This window comes from Heterodontus francisci, chromosome 28, assembly GCF_036365525.1.
Source record: "Heterodontus francisci isolate sHetFra1 chromosome 28, sHetFra1.hap1, whole genome shotgun sequence".
In the NCBI taxonomy this organism is placed as follows: Eukaryota; Metazoa; Chordata; class Chondrichthyes; order Heterodontiformes; family Heterodontidae; genus Heterodontus; species Heterodontus francisci.
The window spans coordinates 12017555-12034379 of record NC_090398.1 but is presented as its reverse complement, the minus strand read 5'-3'; the positions used below and the strand labels follow the sequence as shown (position 1 = coordinate 12034379).

The window sequence follows — 16825 nt, the reverse complement described above, 5'->3', positions numbered from 1 at the left end:
TTAAATCAGAGACAATATAAAATAAAGGGTAAAATCAGAGACAATATAAAATAAAGGGTAAAATCAGAGACAATATAAAATAAAGGGTACAATCAGAGATAATATAAAATAAAGGGTAAAATCAGAGACAATATAAAATAAAGGGTACAATCAGAGATAATATAAAATAAAGGGTAAAATCAGAGACAATATAAAATAAAGGGCACAATCAGAGACAATATAAAATAAAGGCAACAATCGGTGACAATAGAAAATAAAGGGTAAAACCAGAGACAATATAAAATAAAGGGCACAATCGGAGATAATATAAAATAAAGGGCACAATCGGAGACAATATAAAATAAAGGGCACAATCGGAGACAATATAAAATAAATGGTAAAATCAAAGACAATATAAAATAAAGGGTAAAATCAGATACAATATAAAATAAAGGGCACAATCGGAGACAATATAAAATAAAGGGCACAATCGGAGACAATATAAAATAAATGGTAAAATCAAAGACAATATAAAATAAAGGGCACAATCGGAGACAATATAAAATAAAGGGCACAATCGGAGACAATATAAAATAAATGGTAAAATCAAAGACAATATAAAATAAAGGGCACAATCGGAGACAATATAAAATAAAGGGTAAAATCAAAGACAATATAAAATAAAGGGCACAATCGGAGACAATATAAAATAAAGGGTACAATCGGAGACAATATAAAATAAAGGGTAAAATCAAAGACAATATAAAATAAAGGGTACAATCAGAGACAATATAAAATAAAGGGTACAATCGGAGACAATATAAAATAAATGGTAAAATCAAAGACAATATAAAATAAAGGGTAAAATCAGAGACAATATAAAATAAAGGGCACAATCGGAGACAATATAAAATAAATGGTACAATCGGAGACAATATAAAATAAATGGTAAAATCAAAGACAATATAAAATAAAGGGCACAATCGGAGACAATATAAAATAAAGGGCACAATCGGAGACAATATAAAATAAATGGTAAAATCAAAGACAATATAAAATAAAGGGCACAATCGGAGACAATATAAAATAAAGGGCACAATCGGAGACAATATAAAATAAATGGTAAAATCAAAGACAATATAAAATAAAGGGCACAATCGGAGACAATATAAAATTGGGCACAATCGGAGACAATATAAAATAAACGGTAAAATCAAAGACAATATAAAATAAAGGGTACAATCGGAGACAATATAAAATAAAGGGCACAATCGGATACAATATAAAATAAAGGGAACAATCAGAGACAATATAAAATCAAGGGAACAATCGGAGACAATATAAAATAAAGGGTAAAATCAAAGACAATATAAAATAAACGGTAAAATCAAAGACAATGTAAAATAAAGGGGACAATCGGAGACATTATAAAATAAAGGGTACAATCAGAGACAATATAAAATAAAGGGTACAATCAGAGACAATATAAAATAAAGGGTAGAATTGGAGACAATATAAAATAAAGGGAACAATCGGAGGCAATATAAAATAAAGGGCACAATCGGAGACAATATAAAATAAACGGTAAAATCAGAGACAATATAAAATAAAGGGTAAAATCAGAGACAATATAAAATAAAGGGCACAATCGGAGACAATATAAAATAAATGGTAAAATCAAAGACAATATAAAATAAAGGGCACAATCGGAGACAATATAAAATAAAGGGCACAATCGGAGACAATATAAAATAAATGGTAAAATCAAAGACAATATAAAATAAAGGGCACAATCAGAGACAATATAAAATTGGGCACAATCGGAGATAATATAAAATAAAGGGCACAATCGGAGACAATATAAAATAAATGGTACAATCGGAGACAATATAAAATAAATGGTAAAATCAAAGACAATATAAAATAAAGGGCACAATCGGAGACAATATAAAATAAAGGGCACAATCGGAGACAATATAAAATAAATGGTAAAATCAAAGACAATATAAAATAAAGGGCACAATCGGAGACAATATAAAATAAAGGGCACAATCGGAGACAATATAAAATAAATGGTAAAATCAAAGACAATATAAAATAAAGGGCACAATCGGAGACAATATAAAATTGGGCACAATCGGAGACAATATAAAATAAACGGTAAAATCAAAGACAATATAAAATAAAGGGTACAATCGGAGACAATATAAAATAAAGGGCACAATCGGATACAATATAAAATAAAGGGAACAATCAGAGACAATATAAAATCAAGGGAACAATCGGAGACAATATAAAATAAAGGGTAAAATCAAAGACAATATAAAATAAACGGTAAAATCAAAGACAATGTAAAATAAAGGGGACAATCGGAGACATTATAAAATAAAGGGTACAATCAGAGACAATATAAAATAAAGGGTACAATCAGAGACAATATAAAATAAAGGGTAGAATTGGAGACAATATAAAATAAAGGGAACAATCGGAGGCAATATAAAATAAAGGGCACAATCGGAGACAATATAAAATAAACGGTAAAATCAGAGACAATATAAAATAAAGGGTAAAATCAGAGACAATATAAAATAAAGGGCACAATCGGAGACAATATAAAATAAATGGTAAAATCAAAGACAATATAAAATAAAGGGCACAATCGGAGACAATATAAAATAAAGGGCACAATCGGAGACAATATAAAATAAATGGTAAAATCAAAGACAATATAAAATAAAGGGCACAATCAGAGACAATATAAAATTGGGCACAATCGGAGATAATATAAAATAAAGGGCACAATCGGAGACAATATAAAATAAATGGTAAAATCAAAGACAATATAAAATAAAGGGTAAAATCAGAGACAATATAAAATAAAGGGCACAATCGGAGACAATATAAAATAAAGGGCACAATCGGAGACAATATAAAATAAATGGTAAAATCAAAGACAATATAAAATAAAGGGCACAATCGGAGACAATATAAAATAAATGGTAAAATCAAAGACAATATAAAATAAAGGGCACAATCAGAGACAATATAAAATTGGGCACAATCGGAGACAATATAAAATAAACGGTAAAATCAAAGACAATATAAAATAAAGGGTACAATCGGAGACAATATAAAATAAAGGGCACAATCAGAGACAATATAAAATCAAGGGAACAATCGGAGACAATATAAAATAAAGGGAACAATCAGAGACAATATAAAATCAAGGGAACAATCGGAGACAATATAAAATCAAGGGAACAATCGGAGACAATATAAAATAAAGGGTAAAATCAAAGACAATATAAAATAAACGGTAAAATCAAAGACAATGTAAAATAAAGGGGACAATCGGAGACATTATAAAATAAACGGTACAATCGGAGACAATATAAAATAAAGGGTACAATCAGAGACAATATAAAATAAAGGGTACAATCAGAGACAATATGAAATAAAGGGTAAAATCAGAGACAATATAAAATAAAGGGTAAAATCAGAGATAATATAAAATAAAGGGTACAATTGGAGACAATATAAAATAAAGGGAACAATCGGAGACAATATAAAATAAACGGTAAAATCAGAGACAATATAAAATAAAGGGTAAAATCAGAGATAATATAAAATAAAGGGTACAATTGGAGACAATATAAAATAAAGGCAACAATCGGAGACAATATAAAATAAAGGGAACAATCGGAGACAATATAAAATAAACGGTAAAATCAGAGATAATATAAAATAAAGGGTACAATTGGAGACAATATAAAATAAAGGCAACAATCGGAGACAATATAAAATAAAGGCAACAATCGGAGACAATATAAATTAAAGGGAACAATCAGAGACAATATAAATTAAAGGGTAAAATCAAAGACAACATAAAATAAAGGGTACAATCAGACACAATATAAAATAAAGGGTACAATCGGAGACAATAGAAAATAAAGTGAACAATCGGAGACAATGTAAAATGTTTGATAGAGTTATTCAAAAATCATGAGGCGTCTGGACAGATTGGATAGCGAGAAACTGCTTCCACTCATGAAAGGATCGAGAACCAGAAGACACAGAGTTAAAGTATTTGGTAAGAGAAGCAAAACGACATGAGGAAAAACCTTTTCATGCCAAAATTGGATAAGGTCTGGAATGCACTGCCTGAGAATGTGGTGGAAGCATTCAAAAATATATTCGACTGTTATGTGAAAAGGAAGAATGTGCAGGTTTACAGGGAGAAAGCGGGGAATGGAGCTGAGTGAATTACTCTTTTGGAGAACCGGTATGGACACAATGGACCAAATGGCCTCCTTCTGCACTTTAACCATTCTGTAATTCGGTGATTGTGTGATTGTTGATTGTGTGTTTCAATAATTTCAATAATTCAGTGAATCGGTGATTCTGTGATTGTCTGTTTCTGTGATTGTGTAGTTGTGTGATTTGGTGATTCGATAACTCGATGATTGTGTGATCATCCGATTCTGTGATTCGGTGATTCTGTCATTGTGTGATTGTGTGAATCTGTGATTCTGTGATTTTGTGATTGTGTGATTCTTTGATTGTGTGATTCTGTGATTGTGTGATTCTGTGATAGTGTGATTCTGTGATTGTGTGATTGTGTGATTCTGTGATTGTGTGGTGCTGTGATTCTGTGATTGTGCGATTCTGCAATTCAGGGATTCGGTGATTTTGTAATTCAGTGATTCTGTGATCGTGTGATTCTGTGATTCAGTGATTCTGTGATTGTGTGTTTCTGTGATTGTGTGATTGCATATTTCTGTGATTGTGCGTTTCTGTGATGGTCTGATTGTGTGATTATGTGATTGTGGACTATGTGGTTGTGTGATTGTGTGATTCAGTGATTGTGTGGTTCTGTGATTGTGTAATTGTATGTTTCTGTGATTGTGTGGTTCTGTGATTCTGCGTTTCTGTGATTGTGTGATTGTGTGGTTCTGTGATTGTGTGTTTCTGTGATTCTGTGATTGTGTGTTTCTGTGATTGTGTGATTGTGTGGTTCTGTGAAAGTGTGATTCAGTGATTCTGTGATTGTGTGATTCTGTGATTGTGTGATTCTGCGTTTCTGTGATTGTGTGGTTCTGTAATTATGTGATTGTGTGATTCCGTGATTGTGTGATTGTATGAATCTGTGATTGTGTGTTTCTGTGATTCTGTGATTCTGTGATTCTGTGATTGTGTGTTTCTGTGATTCTGTGATTGTGTGTTTCTGTGATTGTGTGCTTCTGTGATTCTGTGATTGTGTGTTTCTGTGATTCTGTGATTCTGTGATTGTATGATTCTGTGACTGTGTGATTGTGTGATTCTGTGATTGTGTGTTTCTGTGATTCTGTGATTCTGTGATTGTGTTTTTCTGTGATTCTGTGATTGTGTGTTTCTGTGATTGTGTGTTTCTGTGATTCTGTGATTGTGTGTTTCTGTGATTCTGTGATTGTATGATTCTGTGATTGTGTGATTGTGTGATTCTGTGATTGTGTGATTTCTGTGATTGTTTGATTGTGTGATTGTGTGGTTCTGTGATTGTGTGATTGTGTGATTCTGTGATTGTGTGTTTCTGTGATTCTGTGATTGTGTGATTCTGTGATTCTGTGATTGTGTGTTTCTGTGATTCTGTGATTGTGTGACTGTGTGATTCTGTGATTGTGTGATTCTGTAATTGTGTGCTTCTGTGACATATGGCAAGTTCCTACAGAACAACAATCTGATTTCTGATAATCTGTTTTAGTGCTGTTGGTTAGGGGATAAATATTGGCCCAAGGAACTGGGCAGAACTCATCTGCTATTCTTCCAATAGTGACCATGGGATCTGCTATGTTCACCTAAGAGGGCAGATGGGGTTCTGGCTTAAGGTCTCATCTGAAAGCAGGGTAGGATGGAGGGGAGAAAGCTTCACAGGTGGTATTGAGGGAATTGATTGATGGACCTCGAGCAGCACTCTCTCAGTACTATTTCTCTGACAGTGCTCTCCAACAGTACAGCGCTCCCTCAGTACTGACCCTCCAACAGTACAGCGCTCCCTCAGTACTGACCCTCCGAAAGTGCAGCGCTCCCTCAGTGATGACCATCCGACTGTGCAGGGCTCCCTCAGTATTGACCCTCCGACAGTGCAGCACTCCCTCAGTGATGACCATCCGACTGTGCAGAGCTCCCTCAGTACTGACCCTCCGACAGTGAAGAACTCCATCAGTACTGGCCCCCTGACAGTGCAGCACTCCCTCAGTACTGACACTCCGACAGTGTAGCACTCCCTCAGTACTGACCCTCTGACAGTGCAGTACTCCTCAGTTCTGACACTCCGACAGTGCAGCACTCCCTCAGTACTGACCCTCCGACTGTGCAGCGCTCCCTCAGTACTGACCCTCCGACAGGTCAGCACTCCCTCAGTACTGACCCCCTGACAGTGCAGCACTCCCTCAGTACTGACCCTCCGACAGGTCAGCACTCCCTCAGTACTGACCCTCTGACAGTGCAGCACTCCCTCAGTACTGACACTCCGACTGTGCAGCACTCCATCAGTACTGACCCTCTGACAGTGCAGCACTCCCTTAGTACTGACCCCCTGACAGTGCAGCACTCCCTCAGTACTGACCCTCTGACAGTGCAGCACTCCCTCAGTACTGACCCTATGACAGTGCAGTACTCCCTCAGTACTGACCCTCCGACAATGCAGCGCTCCTTCAGTACTGTCCCTCTGACAGTGCAGCACTCCTTCAGTACTGACCCTCTGACAGTGCAGCACTCCCTCAGTACTGACCCTCTGACAGTGCAGCGCTCCTTCAGTACTGACCCTCTGACAGTGTAGCATTCCTTCAGTACTGACCCTCTGACAGTGCAGCACTCCCTCAGTACTGACCCTCCGACAGTGCAGCACTCCCTCAGTACTAACCCTCTGACAATGTAGCACTCCTTCAGTACTGTCCCTCTGACAATGTAGCACTCCTTCAGTACTGACCCTCTGACAGTGCAGCACTCCCTCAGTACTGACCCTCCGACAGTGCAGCACTCCCTCAGTACTGACCCTCTGACAGTGCAGCACTCCCTCAGTACTGACCCTCTGACAGTGCAGCACTCCCTCAGTACTGACCTTCTGATAGTGCAGCACTCCCTCAGTACTGACCCTCTGACAGTGCAGCACTCCCTCAGTACTGACCCTCTGACAGTGCAGCACTCCCTCAGTACTGACCCTCTGACAGTGTAGCACTCCTTCAGTACTGACCCTTTGACAGTGCAGCACTCCCTCAGTACTGACCCTCCAACAGTGCAGCACTCCCTCAGTACTGACCCTCTGACAGTGCAGCGCTCCCTCAGTACTGGCACGGCACAGTGTCAGCCTGAATTCTGGGGTTTTAACCTCTGCAGTGGCCACGTGAAGCCACAAGCTTCTGACTCCGAGGTGAGAGACATCCACCCACTGAGGCTCAGCTGACAGAGAACAGTCACGGAAACCTTCACGAACACCAAAGAAAACAATAGCGGCAGGTGCGTGTGTCTGTGTGGGCCCGGGCAGGTTTCTGAAATGAATGGGAACTCAGCCAGAGAGTGGTGGGGGCGGGGGGGTGATGGGGTGGAGGTGGGGAGGGGGCGGGATCAACAGAACTGGCCACGGTGTCAATCATGCTTGTGGGCGTGTTCATCTTAAAGGGACTGTCCCCTCAGGAGATGGAGACTCATGAGTCTGACTTGGTAAGGCCTGATTGTCATGACATCAGTTCTTCAGAAAAATCAGCCTTGCAAGATTCCATTCAGTCCTGCCATCTGGCAAGCCCCAACCTTATCCAATTATGCCTCAGGATGCTTCCTGACCCCTGTTATATCCATGAGCCCATTCATAGAATCATTCAACCCACAAGGTGGCCATTCGGCCCTGCGAGTCCAGGGCAGCTCTTTGAAAGAACTTTGCAATAAGTCCCACACCCCACTGCAAGATTTTCCCTTTTCTTGCATTTGTCCCATCCCTGCTTTGGAAAGTCAGTTTTTCTCGTGCTAACCTTTGGGCCCAGGACAGTGAGGAGAATTCCCACACTGCTGTTCTTCGAAACTGTGGCCTTGGAATCCTTTGCAAACACCTGAGAGGGCAGAAGGCTTTCCCAGTTCCACGTCTTAGGTAGCAGTACAAATTATTTACAGCACAGAAACAGGCCACTCGGCCCATCAGCACAATGCTGGTGTTCATCCACCACACCGCCTCTCATCTCACCCTTTCAACATCTCCTTCTATCCCTTCCTCCCTCATGTGTTTACCCAGCTTCCCCTTAAATCCATCGACACTATTCACCTCAACCGTTCCCTACGGTAGTGAGTTCCACATTCTCACCACTCCCTGGGGAAAGAGGTTTCTCCTGAATTCCCCTTGGATTTATGAGTGACTGTCCCTCCTCCCTCAGTACTGATCATCTGACAGTGCAGCACTCCCTCAGTACTGAACCTCCGACAGTGCAGCACTCCCTCAGTGCTAACCCTCCGATAATGCAGCACTCCCTCAGTACTAACCCTCCGACAGTGCAGCACACCCTCAGTACTGACCCTCCAACAGTGCAGCACTCCCTCAGTACTGACCCTCTGACAGTGCAGCTCTCCCTCAGCACTGACCCTCCGACAGTGCAGCACGCCCTCAGTACTGACCCTCTGACAGTGCAGCACTCCCTCAGTACTGACCCTCCGACAGTGCAGCGTTCCCTCAGTACTGACCCTCCGACACTGCAGCACTCCCTCAGTACTGACCCTCCGACAGTGCAGCACGCCCTCAGTACTGACCCTCCGACAGTGCAGCTCTCCCTCAGTACTGACCCTCCGACAGTGCAGCACGTCCTCAGTACTGACCCTCTGACAGTGCAGCACTCCCTCGGTACTGACCCTCCGACAGTGCAGCACTCCCTCAATACTGAGCCTCTGACACTGCAGCACTCCCTCAGTACTGACCCTCTGACAGTGCAGCTCTCCCTCAGTACTGACCCTCCGACAGTGCAACACGCCCTCAGTACTGACCCTCCGACAGTGCAGCGTTCCCTCAGTACTGACCCCTCCGAAACTGCAGCACTCCCTCAGTACTGACCCTTCGACACTGCAGCACTCCCTCAGTACTGACCCTCCGACAGTGCAGCACTCCCTCAGTACTGACCCTCCGACAGTGCAACACTCCCTCAGTACTGACCCCTCCGACACTGCAGCCCTCCCTCAGTGATTACACAGGGTATGTTGACCTGGATTATTGGGCTGGTCTCTCTGCTGTTGAGGATCAAACTCATGATGTTCTGACTCCAAGATGAGTGGTGGTATTAACAGTCTGGTGTTACCAGGTCATGCTCCTGGGGTTTGTTCACTGATGGTGCAGTCCATTGTTAATCCCTGTCTTTGCTATTTCTAGGACCCGTGTCATCCCACGCCGTCAGTGGAGAAATTGGCACTCCGAATGGGGCAACACTTCATCCTGGTGCAAGTAAGCTCTTTCACTTATGGTATGCCATAAAAAACAGCGTTTGGAGGCCCTAGTGACGGTGCAAGAGAGATTTACTCGAACGATACCAGGATGGAAAGGTCATCGGAAAAGATTGAACAGGCTGGAAAAGAGAAGGCTGGGAGGTGACGTGAAAGAGGTCCTTCAGATTCTGAAAGGGCTCGATAGGGTCGACGTAGAGAAGGTGTTTCCACTTGTGGGCGAGACCAGAACTAGCGGATCATGAATATAAGACAGTCACTAATAAATCCAATGGGGAATTCAGGAGAAACTTCTTTCCCCAGGGAGTGGGGAGAATGTGGAACCCGCTACCACAGGGAGTGGTTGAGGTGAATAGTGTGGATGGATTTAAGGGGAAGCTGGATAAACACATGAGGGAGGAAGGAATAGAAGGAGATGGTGATGGGGTGAGAGGAATACTGTGTAATCCTAACAACAACTTGATTTACATCGTGTCCTTAGGGTCAAAGGACATAGACAAGTTGGTGGAATGAGCAGACAGGAGGCAGATGAAGTTCAATGCAGAGAAATGTGAAGTGATTCATTTTGGTAGGAAGAACATGGAGAGACATTATAAAATAAAGGGTACAATTCTAAAGCGGGTGCAGGAGCAGAGTGACCTGGGTGTATCTGTGCAGAAGTCATTGACGGTGGCAGGACAGGTTCAGAGAGCGGTTAATAAAGCATACAGTATCCTGGGCTTTATTGATAGGGGCATTGAGTACAAGAGCAAGGAAGTTACGTTGAACTTGTATAAGACACAAGTTCGGCCTCAGATGGAGTATTGTGTCCAATTCTCGGTGCCGCACTTTAGTAAAGATATGAGGTCATTGGAGAGAGTACAGAAAAGATTCACAAGAATGGTTTCGGGGATGAGGAATTTCAGTTATGAAGATGGATTGGAGAAGTTAGGACTGTTTTCCTTGGAGAAGAGAAGGCTGAGAGGTGACTTGATAGAGGTATTCAAAATCATCAGGGCTCTGGATAGAGTAGATAGAGAGAAACTGTTCCCACTCATGAAAGGATCGAGAATGAGAGGGCACAGATTTAAAGTATTTGGTAAGAGAAGCAAAAGTGAGATGAGGAAAAACTTTTTCACGCAGCGAGTGGTTAAGGTCTGGAATGAGCTGCCTGAGAACGTGGTGGAGGCAGGTTTAATTGAAGCATTCAAAAGAGAATTAGACAGCTTTATGAAAAGGAAGAATGTGCAGGGTTAGGGGGAGAAGGCAGGGGAGCAGCACTAAACGGCTGATTTGGAGAGCTGCTGCAGACACGATGGGCTGAATGGACTCCTTCGGCACCTGTAACAATTCTGTGATTCTTCATATAGTAAAAACATCACAAGGAGATTCACAGGCGCATAAATCACACAGAATATGACACCAAGCCATGTGAGATATTAGGACAGGTGACCAAAAAGGTGGCAAAAAACATAGGTTTTAAGAAGCATCTTGGAGGACCAGAGAGAGAGACAGGCGGAGAGGTTTAGGGAGGGAATTCCAGAGCTTAGGGCCCAGGCAGCTGAAGGCACAGCCACCAATGGTGGAGCGATGGAAATCAGGGGATGGGGAAGAGGCCGGAATTGGGCGAGTGCAGAGATCTCAGAGCTTTGTAGGGGCTGGAGGAGGTTACAGAAATAAGGAGGGTTGTAGGGGCTGGAGGAGGTTACAGAGATAGGGAGGGTTGGAGAGTCTGGAGAAGGTTACAGAGATAGGGAGGGTTGGAGAGTCTGGAGAAGGTTACAAAGATAGGGAGGGTTGGAGAGGCTGGAGGAGGTTACAGAGATAGAGAGGGGCGATGTCATCGAGGGATTCAAACCCAGAGTGAGATGTTTCCAATGAAGGTGTTTCTGGCTGGGGAGTCAGTGTTGATCAGTGAGCACTGGGAGCAGGGTAATATGTGAAAGAGTCTTGGTGCATATTAGGATATGGGGCAGCAGTACTTTGCTCCCAGTGACTTGCATGAGCGATGGAAGGGACCTGGGCAATCCATGTCAGGTCACAGTGTCCACTGAGGTCAAAGGGCAAGGGCACAGTGATGAGGTTGGGAAGCCAAACATTGTATTGATGAGCGAGACATGAGATCTGGAAATCTTGCTTGAATTTTCTGTTCACTCCCGATTTTTTTCTTTCAGATTTGAATTCTTTGAACGCCACGGGTTCACCAGCTGTAACTCCAAACACTCCACCACCGGGTACGAGGGGTAAAACATCCAACTCTGTCCTCGCCCTCTGCTTTATACGCGAAATCAGTCTCAGTAGTGTTAGTGTTGCCAGTAACCACCCTGGTGCTAACGTCGGCACTATGAAGACAAGGCTTCGTGTTACAGCCGGCCAATGTTACGGAGGTGGAAATGGGCAGTCTTATGGGTTGAGAAGCTCACCTCGAGGTTGAATACGATGCCAAGGTTATGAACAGTCTGGTTCAGCCAGAGGCAGTTGCCAGGGAGCGGGAATGAATCAGTGGCCAGAGAGTGGAGTTGGTTGCAGGGACCAAAGGCAATGGCTTTGGTCTTCCCAGTGTGTAGTTCGAGGAATTCTGTGCGGGTCGGAGGGACCTGGGGGTATATGTGCACAAATCATTGACGGTGGCAGGGCGGGTTGAGAAAGTGGCTCAAAGGACGTACCGGGATCCCGGGCTTGATGGAACAAAGCAAAAGCAAAAGCAAATTGCAATGAACTTTTATCAAACATTGGTTCGGACTCAGCTGGAGTATTGCGTCCAGTTCTGGGCACCACAATTTAGGGAAGGTCTGAAGGCATATTAGAGAGGGTGCAGAAAAGATTCATGAGAATGGTTCCAGGGATGAGGGAGTTCAGTTGCGTGGATAGATTGGAGAAGCTGGGGTTGTTCTCCCTGGAGAAGAGAAACTTGAGAGGGGATTTGATCGGGGTGTTCAAAATCATGAGGGGACTGAACAGAGCAGATAGTGAGAAACTGTTCCCATCGGTGGAAGGGTCGGGAACCAGAGGACACCAGGTTGAGGTGATTGACAAAAGAGCGAAAGGTGAGATGAGGAAAAAACTTTTTACCCAGCGAGTGGTTAGGATCTGGAATGCACTGGCTGAGAGTGTGGTGGAGGCAGGATCAATCGAGGCTTTCAAAAGGGAATTATATAAGTGTACGAAGGGGAAAATAAATTTACAGGGCTCCGGGGGAGTGGGACGAGCAAAACTGCTGTATGGGCACAAATGGCCTCCCTTCTGTGCGATAACCCATTCAAGATTCAAGATGAAATTTGCGCTTATCCAGTTCTGGATGTCGGAAAGACAGTAATGAAAGTACAAAGACCCTGGGGGGACCATAAACATCATTCTGTCCCCCAGTTCCAACAAAGTATTCACTCCAGCAGAGTTTAATACTAAAATGTATTTCAGCAAGGCCCAATACTGGGGAAACGACTAAAAGGAGTTATAACTAGACAAACAAAAAGCACTGTTTGGTGCATGTGACCACAGGCAGGGAGTGGAGAGCAAGTTTCACATCTCAGTGTTCCTTTCCCTGGTTTCTATAACCAGAAGACCCATACCCATGACAATTGGGAAGTAGAGAGGGCTTTAAACTAAATTAGGAGGGGTGTGAGGGATCAGGCCTGGGTAGATGTTACAAACCAAGGGGTAGAATCAAGGCAGGAGAACAGAATAATAATATGGGAAATGAAGGTCAGAGAAGGGACAGAGAGAAAAAACCTAAGAACACACCAACAGTCAGAACTAGATGTTACAAAGATAACAGAAAGACAAATCTAAAGGCTCTGTATCTGAATGCACGTAGCATTCACAACAAAGTAGATGAACTGATAGTGCACATTGAAGTAAATAAGTAATGATCTGATAGCCATTACGGAGACGTGGCTGCAGGATGACGATGATTGGGTCCTGAATATTGAGGGGTATATGACATTCAAGAAGAATAGGAAGCTAGGTAAAGGTGGAGGGGTAGCACTGTTAATCAAGGATGGCATTGGTGCAATAGTTAGAGATGACCTTGGTTCAGGAGATCAGGCTATAGAAACGATTTGGGTGGAGATGAGGAATAGTCGGGGAAAAAAGTCACTAGTGGGAGTGGTCTACAGGCCCCCTAACAGTAACCACAATGTAGGATGAAGTATCCAGGAAGAAATATTGGGTTCTTGTGATAAACGGCTGGCAATAATCATGGGTGATTTTAATCTACACATAAACTGGAAAAATCAGATTGGCAATAGTAGCCTGGATAAGGAGTTCATAGAATACTATCGAGATAGTTTCTTAGACCAGCACGTTCTGGAACCAACCAGTGAGCAGGTTATATTAGATTTGGTATTGTGTAATGTGACAGGATTAATTAATGACCTCAGTGTAAAGGCACCTCTAGGTAGCAGCGACCACAATATGATTGTATTTTACATCCAGGTTGAAAGACAGAAGAGTGAGTCTAATACTAGTATTGTAAACTTGAATCAGGACAACCAAGTGGGCATGAAAGCTGAGCCAGCTGAAATGAACTGGGTTACCAAGCTAGGAGATAGATCAATAGTGAAGCAGTGGCAGACATTCAAGGGGATATTTCAGAATACTCAGGGATAAGTATATTCCGGCTATAAAGAAAAATTCTAAGGGGAGGATCCACCATCTGTGGTTAACTAAAGAAGCTGAGGAAAGCATGAAACTTAAGGATAAAGCACATAATTGTGCAAAGATGAGTGGCAGGTCAGATGATTGGTCAGAATATCAAGAAAGGCAGAGAATGACTAAAAGGCTAATCAGGGGAAAGAAATTAGAGTATGAGAGGAAGCTAGCTAGAAATGTAAAAACGGATAGCAGGAGCTTCTACAGGTATTTAAAATGGAAAAGAGTAAGTAAAGTGAGTGTTGGTCCTCTAGAGAGTGAGAATTGTAGATAATAAGGAATGGCTTCACTGTAGAGGACATAAAAACATTCCAGTAATAGGTATAAATCAGGAGGTGGACGAAAGAGAGAAACTTGGTGAAATTACAATCACCAAGGAAACAGTATTGAGCAAACTAATGGAGCTGAGGGCTGACAGGTCCCCGGGTCCTGATGGGCTTCACCCTAGGCTCTTAAAAGAAGTGGCTAATGAGGTAGTAGATACGTTGGTGTTAATTTTTCAAAATTCACTAGATTCTGGAAAGGTTCCATCAGACTGGAAAGTAGCAAATATAACCCCTCTATTCAAGAAGGGGAGGAGGCAGAAAACAGGTAATTAAAGGCCAGTTAGCTTGACATCTGTGGTGGGGAAAGTGTTAGAATCGATCATTAAAGAGGCTACAGCTGGGCACTTAGAAAAACTCAAGGTAATTGGGAATAGTCAGCATAGCTTTGTGAAAGGGACGTGTGTTTAACCAATTTATTGGAGCTCTTTGAAGGAGTAATATGCGGTGTGGATAAAGGGGAACCCATTGATGGATTTCCAGAAGGCATTTGACAAGGTGCCACATAAAAGGTTACCGCACAAAATAGGAGCTCATGGTGTAGGGGGTAACACATTAGCATGGGTAGAAAATTGGCTGGCTGGCAGAAAACAGAGAGAATGCATAAACGGGTCCTTTTCTGATAGACAGGAGTTCCACAGGGGTCTGTGCTGGGGCCTCAACCTTTTACAATTTATATCAATGACTTAGATGAGGGGAGTGATGGCATGGTAGCTAAATTTGCAGGTGACACGAAGATAGGTAGGAAAGTATGTTGTGAAGAGGACATGAGGAGGTTGCAGACCAATATAGATAAGTTGAGTGAGTGGGCAAAAATCTGGCAGATGGAGCATAGTGTGGGAAAATGTGAAGTTGTTCAACAACTGGCAGGAAGTATAAAAAAGCAGAGTATTACTTAAATAAGGAACGACTGCAGAATTCCGAGGTGTCGAGGGATCTAGGTGTTCTAATGCATGAGTCACAAAAAGTTAGTATGCAGGTACAGCAAGTAATAAAGAAGGCGAATGGAATGCTATCCTTTATTACGAGAGGAGTTGAAAATAAAAGTAAGGATGTTATGCTTCAGTTATACAGGGCACTGGTGAGACCACATCTCGAATCCTGTGTGCAGTTTTGGTCTCCTTATTTAAGGAAGGATGTGAATACGTTGGAGGTGGTTCAGAGGAGGTTTACTAGATTGATACCTGGAATGAGCGGGTTGTCTTATGAGGAAAGGTTGGACAGACTGGGCTTGTTTTCACTGGAGTTTAGAAGAGTGAGGGGAGACTTGATTGAAGTTTATAAGATCCTGAATGGTCTTGATAGGGTCAATGTGGATGGGATGTTTCCTCTTGTGGGTGAGTCCAGAACTAGGGGGCACTGTTTTAAAATTAGGGGACGCCCTTTTCGGACAGAGACGAAAAGAAATGTTTTCTCTCAGAGGGTTGTGTGATTTTGGAACTCTCTGCCTCGGGGAGTGTGGAATTAGAAACACAAACAGATCAGCCATTAACTTATTGAATGGCGGAGCAGGCTAGAGGGTTCGAATGGCCTACTTCTGTTCCTAATTCATATGCCTGTATGTTCGTAAAAAAACAGTTTAAGCAGTTTAATTTCGGGCGATCATCTGAAGTCTTTTAACTCTATCGAGCCAAGTTGCCCTAAATACTTTCTAAACCCACAGGTCAGGTCGCGATATTACAATAAGGAGGTAGATCCATGGGAGAGGATTCATAAGAGATTTACCAGGATGTTATACCTGCAAGGACATTAAACCTGTCAGGGGATGATGCACAGGCTGGGTATGTTTACAATTGAAAAGACAAGATGATCGAATAGAGGTCTTTAAAATTATGTAAGGGTTGACAGAATAGACAGAGAGAGACTGGCCCCGCACACCGGCTTAAAAGTCGGGGGTGGCGAACAGACACACAAGGACCTGTTGCTGTGCTATAGACTCCATGTCATTCTCTGTCCGCACTTCCTGCTGCCTACCGGTGCTACTTCCTATCCGTCTCAGATCCCGTCCCTCCCAGAGAACGTAACCCTCAGTTTCCTTTTTCAGAAGTACCGGTGCGGCTGGTGAACGGGACGAGTGAGTGTTCGGGATGGGTGGAGCTGTTCCACCTGGGGCTCTGGAGGCCCCTGTGCTGGGAGTTCTGGGAGCGTAAGGAAGCCGATGTGATCTGCCGGCAGCTGGGCTGCGGCCTAGCCCGCTCGCACAACCACAGCAGGAGCAGAGAGGGGCACGCCTCCTTCTGGGTCAGCCTGATGAATTGCACAGGGACGGAGGCCGACTGGAGGCACTGTCCCAGCAACATGCTACCTCCCAACGTGCCGTGTGACCGGAACCTCAGCGCGGCCGTCACCTGTACAGGTAGGTGAAGAGGCCTCCTCTCTTCGACTAGCAGTTGAGGGAGGGAAGGAAGGAACAGAGGTAGAGAAAGATAGAAGAGAGGCTAAAA

General features: G+C 42.8%; 1 protein-coding gene across 4 annotated transcripts in view; it reads left to right on the top strand.

Moving 5' to 3' along the window:
• Window positions 1-16825, top strand: part of LOC137385092 (T-cell differentiation antigen CD6-like) — a 138998-nt gene that overhangs the window by 35697 nt on the left and 86476 nt on the right. For all 4 annotated transcript variants that reach the window (XM_068059848.1, XM_068059849.1, XM_068059850.1 and 1 more), the window contains exons 2-4: window positions 9359-9430; window positions 11583-11642; window positions 16426-16737. In XM_068059848.1, coding sequence (XP_067915949.1) covers window positions 9359-9430; window positions 11583-11642; window positions 16426-16737 — 444 coding nt within the window. The remainder of the gene's footprint in view (window positions 1-9358; window positions 9431-11582; window positions 11643-16425; window positions 16738-16825) is intronic.